The sequence below is a fragment of the Babylonia areolata genome, chromosome 35, assembly GCF_041734735.1.
Source record: "Babylonia areolata isolate BAREFJ2019XMU chromosome 35, ASM4173473v1, whole genome shotgun sequence".
In the NCBI taxonomy this organism is placed as follows: domain Eukaryota; kingdom Metazoa; phylum Mollusca; class Gastropoda; order Neogastropoda; family Buccinidae; genus Babylonia; species Babylonia areolata.
Window position 1 is genome coordinate 4,747,718 of NC_134910.1, and position 26,490 is coordinate 4,774,207.

The window sequence follows — 26,490 nt, forward strand, 5'->3', positions numbered from 1 at the left end:
TTTATAATTAAAAAAAAAATGAATAAAACAAAACAAAACACTTATTACTCTTCTTTGTGGACAACGAAAATATCAAGGTTATACTTCTGTCTCTTCTCCCCCCGTGTGCACACACAGTGACAATCTTTATTTTAAGGAAAACTGCACACACACACACACACATCCGCACCCCCTCCCCCACCCTTCCACAACCCCGCACACACGCTCACATAAGTATGTTAACACAAACGTGTCTGTTCCAGAACTAACGGTCAGGTGTACCCGTATAGTGACCGGCCGTGTTATTCGCTTTGACAAGATACCCCACGTTCTGACACCGTTGTCGAAGAATCTGGACGTTTGTGAGCTTCAGATATGGGGTGAGAAGTGTTTTCTCTGTTTCTGTCTGTCCATCTGTGTTTGTCTGTCTCTGTCTGGTATCTGTGTTTGTCTCTTTGTGTCTGTCTATCTGTGTTTGTCTGTCTCTCTTTGTGTCTCCTGTGATTATGAAAGCCCAGAGAGACTGTTCCGTTTTGAAGAAATTTGCGCAATGTTGGTTTGGAAACATACCAATATTCGTTTGATTTGCAAAGGATCATACCTTTTATGCTTGACTGCATGACTTTGGCCAACCCCTCTCTCAACTAAATGCAAAATGAAATATCACAGCAGAAATGTACATTTGTGTGTGTGTGTGTGTGTGTGTGTGTGTGTGTGAGAGAGAGAGAGAGAGAGAGAGACTGGTATTCTTCTTCAGAAGTCCTTCGATCCTCTCTGTCTGTCTCTCTCAGCCTTTCTCTCTCAACAGCATTGGTCTTTACAACATTGGTTCTTTAAACAATCAGTTAATCTTAAAACACAACTTTTGTTTTATCATTAGCCTTTGTGTGTGTGTGTGTGTGTGTGTGCGCGCGCGCGCGCGCGTCTGGGTGCCTCAGTATGTCTCTGTGTGTGTGTGTGTGTGTGTGTGTGTGTGGGTGGGTGGGTGGGTGGGTGTTTACTGTCATCATTCCAGTATGCAAAATGGGAACCTATGGTGCATACCCCGGCCCCTGCAAGCCATGCCCAACCCAGTGCAAATACACCTGTAACAATTACTATGGCTGTGATGAACAAGGTTAGTTCAGGCCCCATATTTCTGACATTTTATCATTAAAAAAATCTATTTATTTATTTTTGTTATAAAGTATAGTATTTTACATTGGCTAGTTACAACATTATATCGTTCTGAATATTAGTCATTCCGCAACAAGAATTGTATTGATAGAAAAAAAAGGGGGAATCTTCGTTGCAAACATTGTTCTGTGCGCTTCTATAACGCACTATATATATATATATATATATATATATATATATATATATATTTAAATGAAGTTGCAGTGATGGCAGAATTTACGATATTTGTTCACACATCAGTTCTGTTGGTGTTGTCTCCAGTTCACATCAAAGCGAAATGAGCAGATAATGGACATTCATTATTATCATTATTGTCATCACATGTGTGTGTGTGTGCGTGTGTGTTGGGGGCTCATGTACGTTTATGCGTATTTGACTGTGCTTTCATGTCTGTTAAACTGCATGTTTGGTGCATATCTGGTATGCATATGTGTGTGTATGTGTGAATGTATGTCTGCATTTTTTTTACATTTATTTGCTTATTTATCATCATTGTTCTCTTTTTTAATCTTTTTAATTTATTTTATATATTAAATTTTATTTATATATTTTATTATTGTTATTATTATTTACTTAAAAAAAATTATATCATTATTATTTAGTTAGTTATTTAGTTATTTAAGCGTACAAAAATAAATAAATAAATAAATATATATATATATATATATATATATTTATTTATTTATTTATTTTTGTGCGCTTATAGTTCACTTCATCAAGTTTTTGCGCCTTATACATAGTAGTAGTAGTAGTAATAGTAGTAGTATAGTTCTTTTTTATGTATTTCTCTTCTTTTTCTTTTTTTTTTCTCAAGGCCTAACTAAGCGCGTTGGGTTACGCTGCTGGTCAGGCATCTGCTTCAGTGGCAGATGTGGTGTAGCGTATTATGGATTTGTCCGAAAGGAGTGACGCCTTCCTTGAGCTACTGAAACTGAAACTGAAACTATTGTCATCATTATTGGACACAGTCCTGCACAACGTGGCCATTCACAAGAGAGTCACTTTGTCGTCCTCGGACGGGACCCTGGGAAAGCTCGGCACCGTGATCACGGACGGAGCGACGACCAAGACCGACTCCTCAGGCTGCGTCAAGACCCGATCCTCATCGAAGAAGATCGTGCACTGGGTGGAGGTGCAGCTGGTGACCACGTTCAGGATCATCTACGCCACCCTTAGGGCCCGCTTGGACTGCTGCTGTGAGCCTTTTACATCTTTCTGTGTCTCTGTCTGTCTGTCTCTCAGTCTCTGTCTCTCTGTCTGTCTGTCTGTCTCTCTCTGTCTCTGCCTCTCTCTCACTCTTTCTCTCTGTCTGTCTCTGTCTGTCTCTCTCTCACTCTCTCTGTGTCTGTCTCTCTCTTTGTCTCTATCTGTCTGTCTCTGTCTCTGTCACTCTCTCTGTGTCTGTCTCTCTCTGTTTCTCTCTCTCTCTGCCTCTCTGTCTCTCTCTCTCTGTCTCTGTGTCTCTCTCTCACTCTGTCTGTCCGTCTGTCTCTCTCTCTCTGTGTGTCTCTCTCTCTCTTTGAGTGTATGTCTCTGTCTGTCTCTGTCTCTCTCTCTGTCCACCATGGGTTTTTTTAATGTATTTTATTATTATTTATTTATTTATTTTATTATTATTATCATTGATAATTAATTAATTTTTTTCCTCAAGGCCTGACTAAGCACGTTGGGTTACGCTGCTGGTCAGGCATCTGCTTGGCAGATGTGATATAGCGTATATGGATTTGACCGAACGCAGTGACGCCTCCTTGAGCTACTGATACTGACACTGAATGTACTGTGTGGTGAAATGTGGTTTGTGTGTGTGTATGTGGGTTTGTGTGCGTGTGTACGAGGGGGGTGCTGTATGTGAAGAGTGTGTGTGTGTGTGTGTGTGTTCAAGATTGTGCGCTTACGATGTGTATGATTATGCGTGCATGTGTCTGCGTGCGTGCACTCTTGTGTAGCCATCTACGTGCGGATGGAAACTGGCGCGTTAGCAACAAATGTGCCCTGACACAGACACACACCCACGCCCCCCCACCCCGACTCCCACCCCAACCCCTTCCCCCACCTCCCCTCCCACCCCAACTCCCCAACCCCTCATCCTCTCCCCCGCGTTCCATCTCCCCCCCCCCTCCCCTCCACACACACACACACTCCCCCTAACCGCCATTTTTCGCACATTCACCGTTATAGGACTGTGTGCAGCGGAGAATGAACTGAGGCTGTTCTACTTGGTGGTGACAGACGAACACTCCGTGTCCTATCCCCCTAACGACAAGCACGTCTGTCAGTACCATCCTAAGTTCATCACCACCAGGACTTACGAGGTAGGGAAAAAATAAAGCACACACACACACACACACACACACACACACACACACACACACACACACACACACACACACACACACACACGCACTCACACACACACACACACACACACACATATATATATATATATATATATATATATGTGTGTGTGTGTGTGGAGAGAGAGGGAGAGAAAGAGAGAGAGTGATAGAGAGAGAGAGAGATAAAACAAGAAAAGATTAATTAAAAAAACAAAATAAATACACCACACACACACATACACATACACATGTTTACGCACATACACATACACAAAGCGCATGTAGCCATGTATGTATGCATACACACGACGAGCAAAGGTACTTCTTTTTTGCTAATCTGTTTTGAGTGTTGTCTTCATACCAAATATGGGTCAAATTGTCCTTGCATTCGCGGCTCGCACTCGACGCGAAGTTGGATTTTTGTTTGTTTGTTAGTTGCTATTTGTTGTTGTTTGTTGGTTTTTTGTTGTTGTTTTTTGTTTGTTTGTTTGTTTTTTTGTTTTTTTTTGGGGGGGTGGGGGGGTTGCTTTCGTCCATTTGATCTTACCACAATAATAAAAATCCAGCAAACTAACCAGCCGCCGTGGCAAAGTGGTTAGCGTCACGGACTGACGGCTGGGAGGACGCGGGTTCGAATCCCAGCGGAGTTGAGTGTGCTGTGGGCTTAAATGGGGAGACTGGGATCACACAGTCGAGTGTCATCCACTTCAAGGATGCGTCTTTGGGTGTGTTGTACTAATTACCTGACCAACACTGCAAGTGTCTGTATCTCTCGGGCCTGGTTAACGCCGGGATATCATTATGACAGGAAGCGTAGAGTACAGACTTGTCACGGAGTCCCAAACCAAAATGGACCTCCATAGCAACAGCGTCATCGTCATCCTCCTCTTCCTTCATTACCATCAATATAAACAAAACAGTCTCAATAAGTCTGTGGCCTTTCATGCCGTGCTCTCATGGTTACCTCAGTTTCGATACCCCTCCACTTCCGTGCTTGGGGTGAGTCCTTAGTTTTATTTTCCAGTCAGAGATAGAATTTGAACCCAGGTTCTCACCCACACAGTATTAGCAGATAAGCGTCTAAACCACTGTGCCACATGCCACCTTTCTGTCAGAGGATTGACTGCAAGAGTCCCCGGGATGGCCGATTTTTCACCATCATGAAGAAAGACACCCACAGTCTGTCCGTCTGCGAAGTGCAGATCTATGGACACCACAGATACAGTAAGGGGCGGCGGCGGCGGTGGTGGTGGTAATGGTGTGTGTATGTGTGTGTGTGTGTGTGTGTGTGTGTGTTGTGTGTGTGTGTGAAGCTCTTTTACTTTTTTGGTTCCCTAAAAAAATACAGCAAAAATACTATCATCATTTATGTTGTGTTTTCATATAGTTTGTATTCTGTTTCTGATAGTTATGTTATTTTAATTGTTTATGTTTGATTTTGGTGTAAAATACTATTTGCTGTTATATAATATCCTCCATGCCCCAAACGGGGTGAAAGGATTAGATAGTGTGTGTGTGTGTGGGTGTGGGTGTGTGTGGTGTTGTAATAGTAGAAGTAGTAGCAGTAGAAGTAACAGCATTATTGTAGTAGTAGTAGTAGTAGTAGTAGTTAATGATTTTGTCATTTTTTATGTTCAGTGAACATCTGTTCAAGTATGTGTGTGTATATGCGTGCGTGTGTGTGTGCGCGCGCGTGTGTGTGTGTATGTGTATGTGTGTGTGTTAAATGGTAACAAATTTGGCGACGTCAGAAATGATGATAATGTTGTTCATGGTGATTGTTTCGATGATCAACGGTGGTTACCCAACGAACGCATCTTAAGTCACTATCACGTTACACGTTGGAACAGAAAGGATGACTTGACAAATACTGGTCGTCTGGATAATTATGTGGACAAGGAAAGATGACGGTTATTGAGATGGTGCTGGTGACTAGTATGATGCTAGTAGTGCCAGTGTGTGTGTGTGTGTGTGTGTGTGTGTGTGTGTGTGTGTGTGTGTGTGCTCTCTCAACTGGCTGTATCTGCGTACATAGCTGTATCTGCAGTGATACCTAATTTCAACTGTGCACTTTTCTGTTCTTTGAAGTTTCTTTTACTTTTTTTGGTTCCCTTATAAGACTGACAGGGGTGGGTTTTTTTTCTGTATTCGTTTTTATTTCAGTGATGTGTTTTTTGGTGTGTTTTTTGTTTGTTTGTTTGTTTGTGTTTTTTTTTGTTTTGTTTTGTTTTGTTTTTTTGTGTTTTGAATTGTTTTGTTGTTTTTTTGTTTGTTTTGTATTTTTAATGGGGCATTTTCAGCTGAAATATCGCCGTATGCGTTCGTCAGGGTTATCTGAAGAAACGACAAGAACAGAAGATTTAATAAATTAAATAAGTAAATAAACGATTATCTAAATGAATAAATAAAGAAATAAAACGATGAATCCCTAAGCAAATAAAGAAGGAAGCAAGCGAATCCGGGAAACAGGTGTAGCGTGGCACATGCCCCAGACTCCAGCGACATTTGAAGAACCCACCTCAGTCAGTGCTTCCTTGCAGGGCTGAGCTTTGGAGCACGGTGTATGAGCATCAGTGAGACAGCTGTTTGTGCCGGGGGAATGGTCTGCAGCAAGGGCCAGTGCAGTAAGACTTTGTTTCTTTTGTTTGTTTGTTGAAGTTATTGTCGTTGTTGTTGTTGTTGTTGTTTATTTGCCTATTGCAGTTATGTTTGTGACCGTCGTTACACTTACAGTACAAGTTAGAATATACAAGTGAGAAAATTTTGAAGACCCACAAACCATCCGCCTTCACTCTGCAATCAGTCACAACACTTCTAAAGGTTGAGATCAAATAATGACAAATCGAAAGGTTGAGATAAAATATACAATACCGAAAAGTTGAGATAAGGTAAAGACAAAATCGAAAGGTTAAGATAAAATGATGAAAAATCGAAAGGTTGAGAGATAAGATAAGACAAAATCGAAAGGTTAAGATAAAATGATGAAAAATCGGAAGGTTCAGAGATAAGATAAAGACAAAATCGAAAGGTTGAGATAAAATAATGAAAAATCGAAAGGTTGAGATAAAATAATGAAAAATCGAAAGGTTGAGAGATAAGGTAAGAAAAATCGAAAGGTTGAGATAAAATAATGAAAAATCGAAAGGTTGAGAGATAAGGTAAAGAAAAATCGAAAGGTTGAGATACAATAATGAAAAATCGAGAGGTTGAGGTAAGATGATAAAAAAAATCGAAAGGTTGAGATAAGATAAAGACAAAATCGAAAGGTTGAGATAAAATAATGAAAAATCGAGAGGTTGAGGTAAGATTATAAAGAAATCGAAAGGTTGAGATAAGATGAAGACAAAATCGAAAGGTTGAGATAAAATATTTTTTTTTAAAATCGAAAGGTTGAGATAAAATAAAGAAAAATGAAAGGTTGAGATAAGATAATAAAAAATCGAAAGGTTGAGATAAAATAATGAAAAATAAAACTGAAGAAAGGAATGAGGAGCAGCAAGACCCTTTTCTTTTCTTTTCTTTCTCCCCCTCCCCAAAACCGAATGCTTGTCACTGAGAGACGCGATGTTTGAACGAACTTCATTGCCGTTGTTGCAGAGATGAAGGTACAGGAGCCATGTAAAAGGAACGAGGACTGCCGAGAGGGTGCCGTCTGTGACATAAGGAAATGCAGTGAGCAGCCACCTCCACTACAATAACGGAAGCAAACATTGGGAGGGGGTGTGCGGGATTAGGGGGAGGGACGGGGGTGGGTGGGGGGGGGGGGGTTGGACGGGAGTTCTACTTAAGACTGAATTCATTCTAGCTGGGCCCAGTTTGACAAGGGGGGTCATTTCAAACTGGTGTGGAATGACAGCCATGGTCATTAGGAGAGGGGGTGGGGGGGAGTACAAAAATCAAACTGGGGGAGGGTTGTGACAAGTTACATTTGGTGGTACAAAAGTCAAACTGGGGGAGGGTTGTGACAAGTTACATTTTACTGGGGGGGGCGGGGGGGGGGGGTGTCATTCCAGGCTGGGCTACATGAAAGACACCGGGACCGGGAATCATCTGGTTCAGCCAGCTTTGATCTAAGAGGGGGGAAAAAAAACAATGGGGTTACGAATGTCTGCAACAGTTCGGTTCTCTGTCTGTCTGTCGCTATGTCTATCTGTCTGTCTGTTCGTCTGAATGTCTGTCTATGTCTCTCTCTCTTTCTCGCTCACTCTCTCTCCCTCTCACTCCCCCTCTCTCTCTCTCTCAATCTCTCTCTTGCTCACTCTCTCTCATTCTCTCTCTCGCCCACTCTCACACTCTCTCTCTCTCTCTCTCACACACACACACACACACACTCTCTCTCTCTCTCTCTCTCTCACTCTCTCGCTCCCTCTCTCTCTCTCGCTCCCCCTCTCTCTCTTCTCTCTTTCTTCCACTTGCTGTCTACCCCCACACTCTCTGTCTCTGCCCCCTTCCCTATCTGTCTCTATGACTCTCTGTCTCTCTCAACAACATTGGTCCCTTTACACATGGACATTATATTGTGCGGCCTTCTTCTGCTGCTTCTGCTTCCCTCCTTCTTCTTCTACTTCTTCTTCTTCTTCTTCTTCTTCTTCTTCATGCGACCGACATTGTGTGCAGAGTACGACATTAACGGAAGGTGTCAACCGAATAAAAACGAATGTAAATCTGGCACCGTCTGCGACCCGACTTCCAAGACATGTAGTGAGTACAAACCATGATTATTAGTCTCAGTTGAACAATACCTTTTTTCCTCGTGTTTTCTTTTTCTTTTTCTTTTTTTTTTTTTTAAAGATTACCTATATGGATACAATGGGATGTAAACACCCTGTTTTTTTAGAGAAAGAGAGAGAGAGTGTGTGTGTGTTATCTGACTGTGCGTGCATGCCCGTGTGTGTGTGTGTGTGTGTGTGTGTGTGTGTGTGTGCATTACACATGTACAGAAGCATACGTCTAATGTCACTCAAAGTAAAAAGACGTTAAAGAAAGAGGCCCTGTTTGGATGGACACGCCACAAGGAAACTTGCTGCATTGAGAAGAAGATAATGCCCCTGAAAATGTGTCGTTGTTGGATGTTATGTCTATGTGCCTGCAGGTTTGTCGTTGTTGGATGTTATGTCTATGTGCCTGAAGGTTTGTCTTTGTTGGATGTCTTGTCTGTGTGCCTGGGGGTTTGTCTTTGTTGGATGTCTTGTCTATGTGCCTGGGGGTTTGTCTTTGTTGGATGTCTTGTCATTGTGCCTGAAGGTTTGTCTTTGTTGGATGTCTTGTCTGTTTGTCTTAGGGTTTGTCTTTGTTGGATGTCTTGTCTATGTGCCTGGGGGTTTGTCTTTGTTGGATGTCTTGTCTATGTGCCTGAAGGTTTGTCGTTGAATGTCGTGTCTATGTACCTGGATGTCTGTTGTTGTTGGATGTATTGATCACGTGTCTGAAGACTTGTCGTTGTTGGATGTATTGTCCATGTGCCTGAAGACTTGTTGTTGGATGTATTGTCCATGTGTCTGAAGACTTGTCGTTGTTGGATGTATTGTCCATGTGTCTGAAGACTTGTCGTTGTTGGATGTATTGTCCATGTGTCTGAAGACTTGTTGTTGGATGTATTGTCCATGTGTCTGAAGACTTGTCGTTGTTGGATGTATTGTCCATGTGTCTGAAGACTTGTCGTTGTTGGATGTATTGTCCATGTGTTCTGAAGACTTGTCGTTGTTGGATGTATTGTCCATGTGTCTGAAGACTTGTCGTTGTTGGATGTATTGTCCATGTGTCTGAAGACTTGTCGTTGTTGGATGTTTTGTCCATGTGTCTGAAGACTTGTCGTTGTTGGATGTATTGTCCATGTGTCTGAAGACTTGTCGTTGTCGAATGTATTGTCCATGTGTCTGAAGACTTGTTGTTGTTGGATGTTTTGTCCATGTGTCTGAAGACTTGTTGTTGGATGTCCGGGTTGTTTTGTTTTTTCAGAGCTCAGCCTGAACAGTCAGTGCTCCAGCGGCCAGTGTATGACTAACACTGTGTGCGACGCCCTCCACTTTTGTAGTGAGTGTTCCCCATGCCGCTCTCCCTGCCTCTGTGTTTTGCTTTTTGTTTGTTTGTTTGTGCATTTATTTATTTATCCATTCATTCATCTGTTTATTTATTGTTCGTTTGTTTATCTGTTTATTCATCTATTTATCTATATGCCTATCTTATCTGTTTATTCATCTATTTATCTATATGCCTATCTATCCTATCTTATTTATTAAAACAACAACAACAACAGCAACAAAACTACTTGTAACGGTATCTTTGTGACTGAACACGCACATGATACATGGGTTTGGTATGTTATGCTTCTATATTGTGTGTGTTTGTGTGTGCGTGTATGTGCGTGCACGCGGGCGTGTGTGTGTGCATGCGCGCCATAATGGCTCTGAGTCAAGGAACCCAACAGCAAATCATTCTGCCTTCATTAGAGAAAAACAAATTCAATCTGGCAAGAAACGCCTTTTTTTTTTCTTTTTCTTTTTTTTTGTGCAAGTCACACCATCATTAGCCACGTTGTCACTGAAAGTTTTGTCATTTGCATCAACCATAGCAATAACACTGGACATCAGTGATTGTCTTTCCAGTTTCAGTTTCCCAAGGGGGCGTCACTGGGTTCGGGAAAATCCACATACGCGACACCAGCAGAACAACCTATCGTGTTCACCCAGGCCTTGAGTGCATGTGGATATAGCTGTATCTGTCAGAGTGAATTTCTTCTACATGATTCTACCAAAGGACACCACTTCCGTTGCCGGGGGATCTTTTTCACTGTGCCACGTGTGTGCTGCTCACGGGGACTCAGTTATCATCTCACTCAATTGACTGGACGCTCCTGTCGAACTTGAGAGAAAGGACGAGACCGGGAATAGAACTCAGACCTTAACTGACACTGCATTGGCAGATTAGCTTCTTAACCACTCTGCCACCCTCCCAGTTGAATGTGCCTCCACAGAATCTGGGTGTTGGGCTCGTCTAAATTAGTCATAGTGCTGGTCATTTTTCCTAGGCACCTTTTTTTTTCAGTATTAATTGACGATTACCTTATTCTTTCGACGATGGACTGTATGTATGATTGTTGTGTTCGACTGTGACCACTAGAACAGCAGAGGAGGTAACTGCTGTCCTGACTATCTCGGATACAGTTTGACTATAGTGGAGTGTCGTGCCCAAGTTACATCCCCACTCTCTCGGCCAAGAGGGTTTTAGGACAGTCGGCGTTGGGATGGTTCCCAAAGGCCACCTAGCCCCCCCTCCACCCCCACCCCCCAGGGCTGCAGCACTAAGAGCCAGTGCAATTTTGCCTCCTAGTTTGAGAGTCATATTGTTTCTCAAAAGACTAAGTTGTCAATGATTTCACATTGCAACAGAAAAAAAAAAAAACTATCGATAATGCTGCTCTCACTTTGTTGTTGGCCCTAACTGTATACTTACGTCAATCTGACGTATAAAGGTGTAAGGCCTTACTAAATCAGAGAATGCCTTTGGACTATTTCTGTATGTTTCAGAGCGGAACGTAGGTCAGCAGTGTGACAAATCCCAGGAGTGTACCGCAGGCGCCATGTGTGAACAAAAGAAATGTGTTTGCGATACCCACGTCAGTACCCAGAACGCCGACCAGTGCGGTAAGAGAAGGGTGGAAGGGAGAGAACCACAGGGAGAGGGACAGGTCTTGGTGAGGGTGGAGGTGGGGGGCACGAGGGATGAAGATGGGGTGGGGGGCACGAGGGATGAAGATGGGGTGGGGGTGAGGGGCACGAGGGATGAAGATGGGGTGGGGATGAGGGGCACGAGGGATGAAGATGGGGTGGGGGTGGGGGGCACGAGGGATGAAGATGGGGTGGGGGTGAGGGGCACGAGGGATGACGATGGGGTGGGGGTGGGGGGCACGAGGGATGAAGATGGGGGGGGGGCCACGAGGGATGAAGATGGGGTTGGGGTGGGGGGCACGAGGGATGAAGATGGCGTGAGGGTGGGGGGCACGAGGGATGAAGATAGGGTGGGGGTAGGGGGCACGAGGGATGAAGATGGCGTGAGGGTGGGGGGCACGAGGGATGAAGATGGGGTGGGGGTGGGGGGCACGAGGGATGAAGATGGGGTGGGGGGGCATGAGGGATGAAGATGGGGTGGGGGTGGGGGGGCACGAGGGATGAAGATGGGGTGGGGGTGGGGGGGCACGAGGGATGAAGACGGGGTGGGCGTTGGGGGGTGGAAAAAAACAACAAAAAACAATGAGAAGGAAAGAAAGGAAGGAGTGGACAATTATTTTGTGGAGTGGGTTGTTGAATGGACTTTCTCTCTCTCTCTCTCTCTCTCTCTCTCTCTCTCTCAACATACAACTCTCTCTCTGTCTCTTTCAACATACATCTCTCTCTCTCTCTCTCTCTCTCTCTCTCTCTCTCTATATATATATATATATATAGGTCGCTACACATACATATCGGATTTCGGTAGTAGTGTGAATGACTATTTTATTTTTTCTGAAGAACTTTTTGCCATCGTGTTTGATTCATGTAAATTAAGTGTTGGTGAACGGATTGATTCTGATCATATGCCTGTCACAGTCTGTATTGAATTCCAAAATGATAACTTATATTGCAAGAGTAAAACAAAAAGGGAACAGGTGGTAGAAAAGTTTGTATGGGACAGTGTAAATGCTGACATTTTCATTGATACTTTACACATAGATACAATTAGCGCCAGAATTAATGTTGCCATGAATTTGATTGATGTGGATGTAAACAATGCATTTGGTATGTTTAATGATTGCATGAGAGAGTGTGCTGAGTGTATGAAAAAGCGTGTGTCGTTAAACAAACAGAATAAATCAAATGACTGGTTTGATGAAGAATGTTTAATCAATAAAAGACATGTTAGAAGACAACTTAGAAGAGCCAATCGCTCATCAGATGTGACAGTTCAGCATGAATACAGAAAAGTTAGACGTGAGTACAAAAAGTTACTTCTTAGGAAAGAAAAACAATTCAATGACATGATTTTAGATAAACTTGTAACTTCTACGAGGGTCATTCAATAAATAAGGTGAATTTTTCGGTATAAGGACTTCTAATACAGATAGAAGCTTACTTTTTTTTCTTTTTTTTGTTTTACTTCTTTTTCACATGGATTTAATTTGTTTTGCAGATTAAAAAAAAAACTTTGAGAGTTTTGGCGATTAACAAAGATGGCCGACCAAGAAGCATGCTCCAGGATTGAACAGCGGTCAGTTGTCAAGTTTTTGGTTGCTGAAGGGTGCAAACCAGTTGAAATTCATAGGAGAATGTCAACTGTGTATGGTGCCACATGTTTCAGCCGAAAAAATGTCTACAAGTGGGCTAAATTGTTTAAAGAAGGACGGAGCAGTGTTGAGGATGAAGACAGGCCTGGAAGGCCTACAGAAGTGAGGTCTCCTGAGGTGATCGAATCAGTCAATGACCTCATTCAGTCTGACAGAAGGGTGACAGTGGGTAACATTGCAAGGAGTTTGGGCTTATCTGTTGGGACAGCACACAAAATTGTCCATGATGACCTTGGCTACTCGAAAGTCAGCTGCCGGTGGGTGCCAAAGATGCAAGGCCTCACACAGCAGCCCGAACGGTGCAGACCATCAACGAGCTGGGCTGGGAACTGCTCCCTCATCCCCCTTACAGCCCAGACCTTGCCCCTTCAGACTTTCACCTGTTTGGTCCCTTGAAAGCGTTCACGAGAGGCACGAAGTTTGAAAGTGACGATGAAGTCAAAAGTGTTGTGAGCGACTGGCTGAGACATCAGTCCAAAGATTTTTACGCTGAGGGAATACGGAAGCTTGTGCACAGATGGGAAAAGTGTGTGACAGTGCTGGGAGACTACGTTGAAAAAAAAAAAAAAAAAAGTAAGCTTCTATCTGTATCAGAAGTCCTCATACCGAAAAATTCACCTTATTTATTGAATGACCCTCGTATTAATAATCAAAAAGAATTTTGGAATAATGTTCATGAAGCGTCCTTTAAGAGGAAACAGCCTATGAATAACATTGATATTGATACTTGGTTTATGCATTATAAGTCTTTGTTGGACAAAGAGTCAAGTAGTGATTATTTTGATGAAGATTTTCAACTCGCTGAAGGTGACGGTCTTATGAACCGTCCAATATCCAAAGAAGAGGTCCTACTGGCTTTTACAAAGTTAAAAAACCGTAAAGCCCCTGGCCCCGATGGTATTATTGGTGAACTGTATAAAAACTCAAACGAGCAAGTTATTCAGTTTTTCGTTAAGTTGTTTAATGTTCTGTTTGATAAAGGTATTTTTCCAGAAACCTGGACAGAATCTATTATTTTGCCATTGTATAAAAAGGGTGATGTTAAAGATCCCAATAATTATAGAGGTATATCCCTGAGTAATATAAGTAGTAAATTATTTAGTGTTATTATTAATTGCAGACTACAGGAATAGGTTCAGGAAAATAACATTACAGGTGAATGCCAAGCCGGTTTCAAAAAGGGTTATTCAACAATAGATCACATGTTTGCTCTGTTAGCATTGGTACAAAAACAGTTTTCTTATAACCGTAAATTATATGTGGCCTTAATCGATTTTGAAAAAGGCTTTTGATTCTGTAAACAGGAATTTACTTTGGCCTATTTTGTTAAGGAATGGTATAAGAGGTAAATTATACAGATGTATTCAGAGTATGTATGATAATGTAAAATGTAGAGTTAGATGTGGTGCTTCCTTAACAGATTATATCAGATGTACAACAGGAGTAAAGCAAGGTGATGCGTGCAGTCCAATATTATTTTCTCTTTTTATTAATGAATTGGCGGTAGAAATACTCAATCATGAAAGACACGGTGCCACTATTTCTTATGATGCATTTGAACTGTTTATTCTTTTGTTGGCTGACGACGTTATTTTATTATCCGAGACTGTTGTTGGTCTGCAGAATCAATTAAATATCTTACATCAAACTGCCACATCTCTTCAGTTGAAAGTTAATATGAAAAAGAGTAATATTATTGTATTTCGAAAGGGGGGATTAGGTGCAAGGGAAAAAATGTCTTTATGATAGTGTTACAATGCCTGTGGTAAATGTGTACAAGTATTTAGGGATATTTTTTACTACGCGTTTAAGCTTTGTTTCGGCTTGCAAAGATATCGCTTGTAGGGCAAAAAATGCGTTATTATGTATCATGAAAAGACTGTCTTTATTGAATAATACTTCCATGAAATTGTTTCTGAAAATGTTTGATTTTCTAGTGCAGCCAATTGTGCAATATGGTTCAGAGTTGTGGGGTTTAAACAACGCTGCGTTTCATTGTGAATCTGTGCATCTATTTGCTTTGAAGAAGTTTTTGGGTCTTGATATGCGCACCCCTAATGACCTTGTATATGGTGAAACTAATAGATACCCTATAGTTGTAAATTCTGCTGTTCAGTGCATACGATATTGGCTTAAATTAGTACAAATGGAAGAAATTAGGATACCGTTGAAAACTTACAAAATGTTGTTTGATTTGGATTCTAGAGGAAAGAAAAACTGGGTAACTGATGTACGTATTTGTCTGTGTGAAAATGGTTTTGGCGAAGGTGTGGGTAGCATGAATGATTTCATTAAAATTTTTCGTCAACGTTTAATTGATTGTAGATGGCAAGCATGGAATGAGCATGTTCAAAACAGTAATACATTTAGTATGTATAGAACATTTTGCGGACTACATGATATGAAACCTTATTTGACGTTAAACATGGACAAATATCTAAGAATGATAACCACAAGATTTAGGTTGGGTGTGTCGAGTTTGGCTGTACATCGTTACAGATACAGTAAATTTGATGTTAATGATTTGATTTGCCCATTATGCCAGGAAGACAAAGAAGACGAAGTGCATTTTGTTTTGAGCTGCTCGGCTCTTAAGGGGTTAAGAGAAAGATATATTCCAGCCAGATATTTCCGACAACCTTGTACATTCAAGTTGTGCTTATTGATGTCGTCCAAAAGGCAAAATGATGTATGGAATTTGTCCATTTTCCTGCACAAAGCGTTTAAATTTAGAGAAATTGCAACCTCATAATATGTTTTGCAAATGTATCTGTGTTTCATGTGATTTCATGTGATTTTGGTTTTCTCGTGTTTATTCAAACAAATGTGACGTAACAAATGTTTTGTGTACCCCTTCATAGGGGCTATGGCCTGATGAATAAATCATCCGTATCCGTATCTCTCTCTCTCTCTCTCTCTCTCTCTATATATATATATATATATATAGAGAGAGAGAGAGAGAGAGAGAGAGAGAGAGATTCATACAGAACTGCACACAGCATCACATCATTACATGCATATATACATTTCGGAGTTGCAGACCCAGTCAGAGGGCGGATAGGATCTGCCTGCCAGAAACCAGGTGACTGCAAAGTAGTTCGCAGCTTGTGTCAGAACAACGTGTGTGTCTGCAAAGCCGAATACTCCACGTTCGCTGAGAATTTCTCATGTAGTGAGTATAGGATGTGTGTGTGTGTGTGTGTGTGTGTGATGTAGAGAGAGAGAGAGTGTGCGTGTGTGTGTTGGGAAGTTTTAGGAGTCGGAGGATTTGGATTTGTTCTCCCTAAATGATAAAGTACACCGCTAACATACAACTGATGCCTCTGTACCATGTGTCGTTGATAATGAATTGGCAATAATCTGCTGCCATTGTCAAGATATTTGGCGAGCGGACAGGGGACACAAATGCTGTCATATCATATCAGTGGCTCTCTTTCATAGACATAGTTGGTGTCTTCGAAGGGTTTATGTCATCCCCCAACTTCATTCCCTTGTAGGGGTTTTTTTCTGTTTTTTTTCTCTTGTTTTTTTTCTCTTGTTTTTTTCAAATTTGTATTTTATCTTTTATTTACATTGTTCCACATTTGGTTTAGCAGCTGTATAGTTATTTAGTAATGGTGAAGATTCGTTTCACATCAGAAAATGAATAACGTTCCTGAGAGTAATCCTAATTTCTATGGGTTTTTTTTGTTTGTTTGTTTTGTTGTTGTTGTTTTTGTTGTTGTTGTTTTTTTGCGGGGGGGGGGGGGGGGGGGGGTGTATGCAGTTTTCCTCTAAAGAAACACATCATCTTTTTTCTTTGTTTGTTTGTTTGTTTAGGTTTTTGCATTTTATGTTTTGCCATTTTCCTGTCTGCTGATTAAAAGTTGTCATTTTGGTATCTGTCTTCTTCATGTAGTCCCTGTTAGGGTTTTTGTTTGCTTGTTTGTTTGCGTGTTGTATTTTCGACAGCTGTTTCTTCTGGTCTTGTTTTTCGTTGGCTCCATCCTACTTACAAACAGTTTACACCACGAAGCATGTAAAACAAATCCAGCTCCTAAGACCTCCTCCCCCCACCCTCCCCTCCCCCTTCTCTTGAGACCAAGAAACTTGCAGCCAGAACAGCATCAAGTGCTCCAAACTACAGCCAAAACTCGAGGAAGACCTCACGGTTGAAAGGAATTGCATTCTCCCATCGCTTTATGCTGTTAAGTATCGTCATAGCCTGCCTTGCCCTTCCAGTCCGAAAGGTGAGAACAGTGCTTGTTTTTTCCTCGGACTTTGACATTCCTGACTTGCAGTTATTTTTCTTCCTTATCCAGCAGTGATATATCCAGTAAAAGATAAGCGTGAAGAACATTGTGAACAGTAAAACGGTTATGGTTACATAGAATTGATAGTTGAGTTGTTGTTTTTTTTACATCCTTGTTGCAGAACTAAAAGCTGGATCAAGCTGCAGCAAAGACAGTGACTGCAACACTGGACTCCAGTGCGAAGACGGGAAATGCAGTAAGCAGTAAAGCACTGAAACATTTAGTGCGCACGATGATAGCTGTCTTGCAAGTTTGTGTGTGTGCGTGTGTGTCTTTTAGTATATGTAAACCAGGATAATATATACGATGTATTATATTGTATTGTGTTGTATTGTATTGCATTGTGTTGTATTGCATTGCATTGTGTTGTATTATATTGCATTGCGTTGTATTGTATTGCATTGCATTGTATTGCATTGCATTGTATTGTGTTGTATTGCATTGTGTTGTCTTGTCTTGTCTTGTCTTGTATTGCGTTGCGTGGCGTTGCATTGTATTGTGCTGTGTTGTAGTTTGTAGTCGCAACAATTTCTCTATGTGGAAAACGGGTTTTTCATCCCAGAAAGAGCGCGCTTTCTTTTTGTTCTGCCTGCACGTTAATCTGATTTACTATCAAAGTGAAATTTTCTGCAGAATTTGGCCAGGGCAACTCTCTTGTTGCTGTGGGTTCTCTTACGTGCAGTAAGTGTATGCTACACACGGGACCTCGGTTTATCGTCTCATCCGAATGACTAGTGTCCAGACCACCACCCAAGGTGTAGTGGAGGTGGAGGAAAATACTGGCGAGTGTGGCTGGATTCGATCCCGCGAGTTGGGAATCTCAGGCTTCCTAGGTGGACGCGTAACCACCAGGCCACCAGTCGATACAAGACAAAGCTGAAAGCGTTGTGACACATGATAACGATGATGATGTTGATGATGTGGGTGCTTATTCAGTGCCTATCCTTGGTCGAAGACCAAGCTGTAAGCGCTTTCCAAACACGGAGTCATTCGCACAACAGGCTGCCTACCTGGGTAGAACCGACTGACGGGTGCCATTAGGCGCTCATCATTCGTTTCCTGTGCCAGGTTTCAGTCACTCACTCATAATACCCATACAGACATGTAACATTTTACGTGTATGACCATGTTTGTTCATTTACCCCGTCATGTAGGCAACAATACTCCCTTTTACAACTGACACAATCAAACTTGGCAGTACATCCATCCCTCTTTCCAGTTCAGTCAGGAACCTCGGCGTTGTCCTTGACAACACACTGTGAATGCAAAAATTTATCAGTCAGACATGTCAATCCTCCTACTGTCAACTGCGGCGCATCAGTTCTATCCAGAAATAATTTATCTGTCCATTGACGCAACATCTAGACTTGTTTCTCTCATTCTCTCTCGCCTTGACTACTGTAACTCTCTATTGTCTGGTTTGCCTGCTTCATCCATTCAGTCCCTTCAGCGCATACAAAACTCTGCTGCCCGACTCGTCCTCAGAAAGAAAAGATCTGAGCACATCACTCCTCTTTTGCAACATCTCCACTGGCTCCCTGTCTCATACCGAATAAAGTACAAGATCGGCGCTGTATGCTACAAATGTATTCACAAATCAGCCCCTTCCTATCTCTGTGGCTGCCTTCACCTCTACACTCCATCTCGCTCACTACGATCAGCTTCGGATCCACTCAATTTACGCATACCCAGATTCAAACTTTCGACTGTTGGCCGCCGTTCTTTCTCTGTCTCTGGACCTTGCAATTGGAATGAACTTCCTCTTTCTCTTCGTCAAGTCTCCACACTCAGCTCTTTCAAGTCTGGCCTTAAAACCCACCTCTTCCTAAAATAGCCTTCCCTGCCTCTTCCTTGTCTTTAGTTTCTCCGGTTTTAGAGTCATGCGTGCGTGAGAATGACTGGTGCGAAAGCGCTTAGATTTGTCTATGCACAAGATTCAGCGCTATATAAGTACCATTATTATAACTGTACATGCTGGGTATGTTCTTGTTTTCATAACCCACCGAATGCTTACATGGAATACAGTATCTTTAACGTGCGTATTGGATCTACCGCGTGCATATGCACAAGAAGTGGGTTCAGGCACTGGCAAGTCTCCACATATATTGATCTGGGAGATCGGAAAGAAATCTCCATCCGTTACCCACTAGGCGCTGTTACCGAGATTTGAATCTGGGACCCACAGAGTCCAACGCTTGACCATTCGACTCTCTCTCTCTCTCTGTGTCTCTGTCTGTCTGTCTGTCACCCTCTCTCTCTCGCTCTCTCTCTCTCTCTCTCCCTCACACATACACACACACGCACACACATATCTATATAACTAAAGAGAGAGACTCTTTGGCTACAGATTTGCCGTCCACGTCTTGACGTCCAATAGCCCCAGTTCGCCACTACAGTATCCAGCGTCTGAAGACAAAAGAGCTAGCTACTTTTCAATAAAATTATGTACAGAGAGAGAGAGCGAGAGACATATATATATATATATATATATATATATATATATATATATATATATATATATATATATACATATATATTGAGAGAGAGAGAGATTCATATCTATATGTGTGTGTTAGGGGGTGCACGGGAGGGGTAGTACCTCTAGAGGGGGGGGCTTGTCACGCTCTTCCGGGAGTGGTTCGTCCTCTGTTGGTCCCCACCAGCACCCAGCTCTCACCTATGGGTCCTAGAAGCTGCTAGCATGCGGCAGCGCCCAACCCCCGGGCAACGGCTTTGACAGGTTGGCTAAACTAGGTGAGGGTAGCCGACAGGTCTCAAACCCTCGGTGAGTTAGGGCTTGTCTACCCTGTATAAAAACAAGGGAGAAAAGTCGGACTGCTCCAACTACAGGGGGATAACTCTGCTCTCCATCGCAGGCAAGATCCTCGCCAGAGTCCTCCTAAATCGGCTGGTGCCTACTATCGCCGAAGAACATCTCCCAGAGAGTCAGTGTGGCTTTAGAGCCAACAGAGGCACCACTGACATGGTCTTCGTTCTCAGACAGCTACAAGAAAAATGTCGGGAACAGAACAAAGGACTGTATGCGACATTCGTCGATCTCACGAAAGCTTTCGACACCGTGAGCAGAAAAGGTCTGTGGGAGATCATGAAACGTCTAGGATGCCCCCCCAAATTCCTCAGCATGGTCATCCAACTACATGAGGAACAGCGTGGACAGGTCAGACACAGCAACGACCTTTCGGAGCCCTTCCCAATTGGAAATGGAGTGAAACAAGGTTGTGTCCTCGCGCCGACCCTCTTCACGATCTTCTTCAGCATGATGCTCCAACAGGCCACTGAAGATCTTGGCGACGACGACGGTATCTTCATCAGATACCGCACTGATGGCAGCCTATTCAACCTGAGGCGGCTACAGGCCCACACCAAGACACTGGAGCAACTCATCAGAGAGCTTCTGTTTGCCGACGATGCTGCCCTCGTCGCCCATACAGAAGCGGCCCTGCAGCGTATAACGTCCTGCTTCGCAGAGGCTGCGCAGCTCTTCGGCCTAGAAGTCAGTCTGAAAAAGACGGAAGTTCTCCACCAGCCTGCCCCACGTGAAGAATTCCACGCTCCTCACATCAACATCGGTGAGACAGAGCTGAAGTCGGTCCACCAGTTCAGCTACCTAGGCTGCACCATCTCGTCTGACGCCAAGATCGACAAGGAGATCGACAACAGACTTGCAAAGGCAAACAGCGCATTCGGCAGGCTGTACAAGAGAGTGTGGAACAACAAACACCTGAAGAAAGACACAAAGATCAGCGTGTACAGAGCTGTTGTACTGCCCACCCTGTTGTATGGCTCCGAAACCTGGGTCACCTACCGGCACCACATACGACTGCTTGATCGCTTTCACCAGCGCTGCCTTCGCACCATCCTCAACATCCACTGGAGTGACTACATCACAGATGTCGAGGTCCTGGAGCAGGCAAAGACTATCAGCATCGAGGCAGTGCTGCTAAAGACCCAGCTACGTTGGGCAGGGCACGTGTCCAGGATGGAGGACCACCGCCTGCCCAAGATCGCGCTGTATGGCGAACTGTCCACTGGCCACCGTGACAGAGGAGCACCCAAGAAGAGATACAAAGACTCCTTGAAGAAAGCTCTCGGTGCCTGTCACATTGACCATCGCCAGTGGTCCGCAGTAGCCGCTGATCGAGAGACCTGGCGACGCACCATCCACCGAGCTGTCTCCTCCTTCGAAAACAACCGCAGGGCCAGCCTTGAGGACAAACGCAGAAGGAGGAAGAACCACGACGCTGCAGCCGCGAACCCAGACCAGACTTTCCCTTGCAACCGCTGCGGCCGACTCTGCTTTTCCCGCATTGGCCTTGTCAGCCATGAGCGTGCCTGCATCAGACGTGGACAACGCCCTTCCTAGATCTTCGTCAGCGAAGCCAGGCCATGATGATGATGATGATGATGACCCAAGCACGTGAAGACTGGATCCGGCGGACTCTGCGGCAGAAACCTTCATGGTTCAACGGAGAGGAAGGCGGTTGCAGCAGAGCACTGTGGAGTGCTGAGGGCAGGATGAGGCACATAGGACATCCTGGTCATTCACTGCATCCGTTTCCATCTCCAGTCGCCTTGACCTCGTCTTGCCACTGGATACAGACGGTCTCGGACAAGAGCGTGAGGTCGACGGTGCGCAACTCCTCCTCACTATAAACAGAGTCATCGCGCAAGTCATCAGTCATCCTTCATCCCATACCATCATTTTCCTCAAGCCCTGTGGCGACAGGCGAGCGAGGAAGCGACAGGTGTGGGTACACTGGCAGTCGTAGCCGCGGACCTGCACACAGGCGGCTCAGGCCATAGGGTCGTTTTTCACCGACTGGAGCAGCGGTGGAGATCGGCAGCCCCCTGAGCGACTGAGCAGCCCTCTTCAGGACAGCACTGCTCACCTCCATGGCATGAGGAAGGGGCTAGAAAAGGTGCCCTAAACATTGCCTGCTCCACACCACCCTAGTCAGCATACCGCGGAAAGAAAGAAGAAAACAAGGAGCACCCCATTGACCATTGCCACATGGAGCGTGCGTACGCTTCTGGAGGCGACTCAGACAGACCACAGAGACGCACAGCACTCATTGCGAGTGAATTAGCCAGGTACAACATCAACATCGCTGCCTTAAGTGAGACCAGACTGGCAGAAGATGGCGAACTCAGTGAGCGAGGCGCAGGCTACACCTTCTTTTTCGCGGACCTGAAGAGAGAGACTTTCGCGGACCTGAAGAGGTGCTGACTCGTGCAAACTTGCCCAGCATCTACACCATCTTGATGCAGGCCCATCTGCGCTGGGCAGGCCATGTATTTCGCATGCCAGACCACCGGCTCCCCAAGAAACTGCTGTACGGCGACCTCCAACATGGCAAGCGCTCCCAAAAAGAAGCGCTTCAAAGACACTCTGGAAGCTTTTCTGAAGGCCTTCAACATCAGCCACGACACATGGGAGCTGAACGCACTAGACAAACCAAAGTGGCGTTCAGCTGTCCACAAAGGCGCCAAATCCTGTGAGGCCAACAGAATCCCTGCAGCAGAGCAACGCAGACAGGCCAGGAAAAGCAGTGCCAGCAAGTCCCCGACAGCCGCCACCATCCCCTGTCCACACTGCGTCAGAACCTTCCGCACCCACAGATCCCAGCCCACCCACCCCCAGGATGACTAGATGGTCCTCGTCGATCCCGACGGACGAACCACACACACACACACACACACACACACACTATATATATACTATATATATATATATATATATATATATATTTGTTTATTCAGAACTTGATATTGGAGACAACTGCTTTGGCAATGAGCAGTTTTGCACTGCGCGGACCACATGTGAGCAGAAAACCTGCAGTAAGTGTCTTCTGTGTGTGTGTGTGTGTATGTGTAGAGGATGAGGTATGCGTGTGCATGTATATCTGTACAGTGGGAGCAACGGAATATTGGAACGTGCAGGTGTGCATGCACACACACACACACACACACACACACACACACACATACACACATATATATATATATATATATATTTGGGGGTGGGGGATATGGGCGTATGTGTGGATGCTGCGATACGTTGCCTAGAAATGAGTGTGTCGGGGAGGGAGGGTGTGTGTGTGTAAGGGGGGAGGGCGGGTAATTTGTGTGTGTGTCGGGGCTCGTGTACGTTTATGTGTATTTGTTTGTGCTTTCATATCTGTGAAACCACATGTTTGTTGCATATCTGTTATGCACCTCTGTGTGTGTGTCAATGTGTGTCTGCATGTTTTACATTTATTTGCTTGTTTATCATCAGTATTGTCTTTTTATTTTATTTTCATTTATTAGTAGTACGTGGTGGGGTTTTTTTCTCTAGACCTGACTAAGCGCGTTGGGTTACGCTGCTGGTCAGGCCTCTGCTTGGCAGATGTGGTGTAGCGTATATGGGTTTGTCCGAACGCAGTGACGCCTCCTTGAGCTACTGAGACTGATACTGATACTTATCATACACATAATAAGCTTTGAACGTCGTTGTTGTTGTTGTTTTTCTCAATACGTATACCGTTTTGAAACAGTCAATAACTTGTCATAGCTTTGTGCATCGACATTAGAACATACCTACACTTTTAGGGCAGTGCATCATATTTTCACCTAACAAGCACATTTTGAGAGATGATAGGTATAATACTAATATAATGATTATTAATAATAATTAAAGAACACAATGGTTATATATATATATATGATTATAAATATATATTTATACTACTACTACTAACAATAATATAATATTGATGATGATAACAACACTTAATTTACATACCTTACCCATCACCTACGTTTTAATGAAACAGAACCACTATGTAAATTTATACCTTCATTTTAAACGTGAAGAGAGAGAGAGAGAACTGAATGCCACGTGGGTAAGTACATGATAGCTGTATTGCTGTGGTCGTAGTCATGAAGTTTCTGACAAAACAGGAAAATGCTGTGTTGATTGCCCCACCCCCACGGCCCCATCCCTCCACCATTCCCCCCTTCACACCTCACACCCCCCTCTCTCCACAGGGCTGACCACGGGGCAGAGATGTGCAGACCACCAGGATTTGTGTGTGTCTGGACACAGGTGTTCTGCCGGATTCTGCAGTGAGTTGTCCGCAAGTCATGATTGATTGTGTCCGTTGATGCTCATGGTCGTTGATGCACATACACATTACGCACACATACAGAGACTTTAGATCAACACGCACACACTTGCTCTTTCTGTCTGTCTGTCACACACACACACACACACACACACACACACACACACACACAAGTACAGAGAGTTACAGAGAGGCAGAGAGAGGCAGGGTTGGTGGGCACGTAGCGTGAACGGACACATGGACAATCAGTCAGTCAGTCAGGCAGTCAGTCAAGACAGTCAGTCAGTCAAGTCAGGCAGTGTCCTGCAGCGTGCAGTTCTCTGTGTTGGCAGAGATCCAGCTGGGAGAAGACTGTGAGGACGCCAAGGATGAGTGTGTCTCCGGGAAATGCTTTGCCCAGGACAGTTACACCTGCAGTGAGTGCTGTGCTGTGCTGTGTTGCATTGTATTGTGTTGCATTGTATTGTATTGTATTCCATTTAGTTGTCTTTTTTATTGTTGTATTTTGTTGTGTTATAATGTATTGTACTGTGTGTGTGTGTGAGAGCGCTTGCTTGCTTAGAGTTGACTTCATCAATATTTTGCGCCTTATAAATAGTAGTAGTAGTAGTAATAGTAGTATTTTTATGTATTTATCTTTGTTTTAGAAATTTATTTATTTATCATTTTAATATTTTTTTGTTAATTAATTTTATTATATATATATATATATATATATATATATTTTAACATTTTTATTTTATTTTATTTTCTCAAGGCCTGACTAAGGGCGTTGGGTTAGTTGCTGGTCAGGCATCTGCTTGGCAGATGTGGTGTAGCGTATATGGATTTGACCTAACGCAGTGACGCCTCCTTGAGATACTGATACTGATACTGTGTTGTATTGTCGCGACTGGTTTCTCTGTATGAAATAGGGGCTGATTTCGCCAGTGAGAGATCGTTTACACACAGACACACAATCTCTCTCTCTCTCTCTCTCTCTCTCTCTCTCTCTCTCTCTCTCTGTCTCTCTCTCTTTCTCCATGCTGCACAGCTTCACAGTTGGCCACAAGTCTTCATGCCATACCCTGTCAAAGGCCTTCTTGAAATCAACGAAGCTGTGATAGAGGTCTTGCTGGTGATGTAGGTACCTCTCACACATTATCCTGAGGTTGAATATTAGTTCTGTTGTGCTGAGCTCTGGTCTGAATCCCGCCTGTTCTTCTGCGATGATCGTCTCTGCTTGTGGTTTCAGTCTGTCCAGAATGATCTGCAACATAGCCTTGCTCGGATGGTTTATCAGGCTGATGGTGCGGTAGTTTTTGCACTGTTGTAGATTGCCTTTCCCGTGAAGAGTAATGACAATAGACTGGGTCTCCAGTCCGCCACGTCGTGTTGCAGGCTGTGGTGAGGGTGCTGACCATGGCTTCCCACCTTGCTTGGACCAGTTGTACTGAAATGTTGTCCACTCCTGGCGACTTTCCTGACTCCAGTACTTTCACTGCTGCCTCGACTTCTTCTGGGAGGATGGGGTACTCGTTGTTGTCATTCGTTGGAGGGACATTCAATACTTCCGGGTCTGCTTTATATATGATAGTCAGTCGTGTCCGACTATGACCATCAGAACAGCAGAGGAGGCAACTGCTGTTCCGACTGTTTGGGCTAGAATTTGATTATAGTGGAGAGTGTCTTGCCCAAGTTACATCCCCACTCTCTCGGCCAAGAGGGTTTTAGGACAGTCGGCGTTAGGATGGTTCTCAGAGGCCAACTAGCTCACAATTTTGCCTCCTAGTTTGAGTCATAGTCCTTCACAAAAGACTAAGCTGTAAATGATTTCCCATTGACTGGAGAAACCATTGACAATACAGCTCTCACTTTGCTGTTGACCCAAATGTAAACTTATGTCAGTCTGTGATGTAAGCCGAGTGTTGATGGGTCTGTTTACACCAGACAAATAGGCAGGTGGATAGATAGATGGAGAGATGGTTAGAGAGACAGACAAACGGATGAAATGATTAGTAGGTAGGCAGGAAGGCTGGTGGTTTGGTAGATTGATTGGTACTGGAATTGACGAGACTTGACCACATCGAACAGAGAAAAAAAAATGAAATATTGAAATCTGAAGTTTGAATGCATACGAACGAACCTGTTGATGAATGTGTGTTGAAAAGCTATCACTGAATGCTGTGTCCTGTTCCGTTTCGATTTGTTGCTGTGAGTTCTGTTATTCTGTATTGCCTTGGTGTCGTCTTTGTTTGCATTTGCTCTGTGATTTTTTTTCGTGT

The 26,490-nt window shown here is 43.7% G+C and overlaps 1 protein-coding gene across 1 annotated transcript in view; it reads left to right on the forward strand.

Annotated features, from left to right (window-relative positions):
* LOC143277769 (uncharacterized) overlaps positions 1 to 26,490 on the forward strand; it is an 86,633-nt gene that overhangs the window by 22,644 nt on the left and 37,499 nt on the right. Inside the window, exons 7-19 of the mRNA XM_076582670.1 lie at positions 243 to 359; positions 2,124 to 2,351; positions 3,346 to 3,467; positions 4,607 to 4,715; positions 6,032 to 6,115; positions 7,089 to 7,163; positions 8,109 to 8,192; positions 9,450 to 9,524; positions 11,018 to 11,134; positions 15,848 to 15,979; positions 17,221 to 17,295; positions 22,881 to 22,958; positions 24,559 to 24,642. Of these exons, the coding sequence (XP_076438785.1) occupies positions 243 to 359; positions 2,124 to 2,351; positions 3,346 to 3,467; positions 4,607 to 4,715; positions 6,032 to 6,115; positions 7,089 to 7,163; positions 8,109 to 8,192; positions 9,450 to 9,524; positions 11,018 to 11,134; positions 15,848 to 15,979; positions 17,221 to 17,295; positions 22,881 to 22,958; positions 24,559 to 24,642 (1,380 nt within the window). The remainder of the gene's footprint in view (positions 1 to 242; positions 360 to 2,123; positions 2,352 to 3,345; positions 3,468 to 4,606; positions 4,716 to 6,031; positions 6,116 to 7,088; positions 7,164 to 8,108; positions 8,193 to 9,449; positions 9,525 to 11,017; positions 11,135 to 15,847; positions 15,980 to 17,220; positions 17,296 to 22,880; positions 22,959 to 24,558; positions 24,643 to 26,490) is intronic.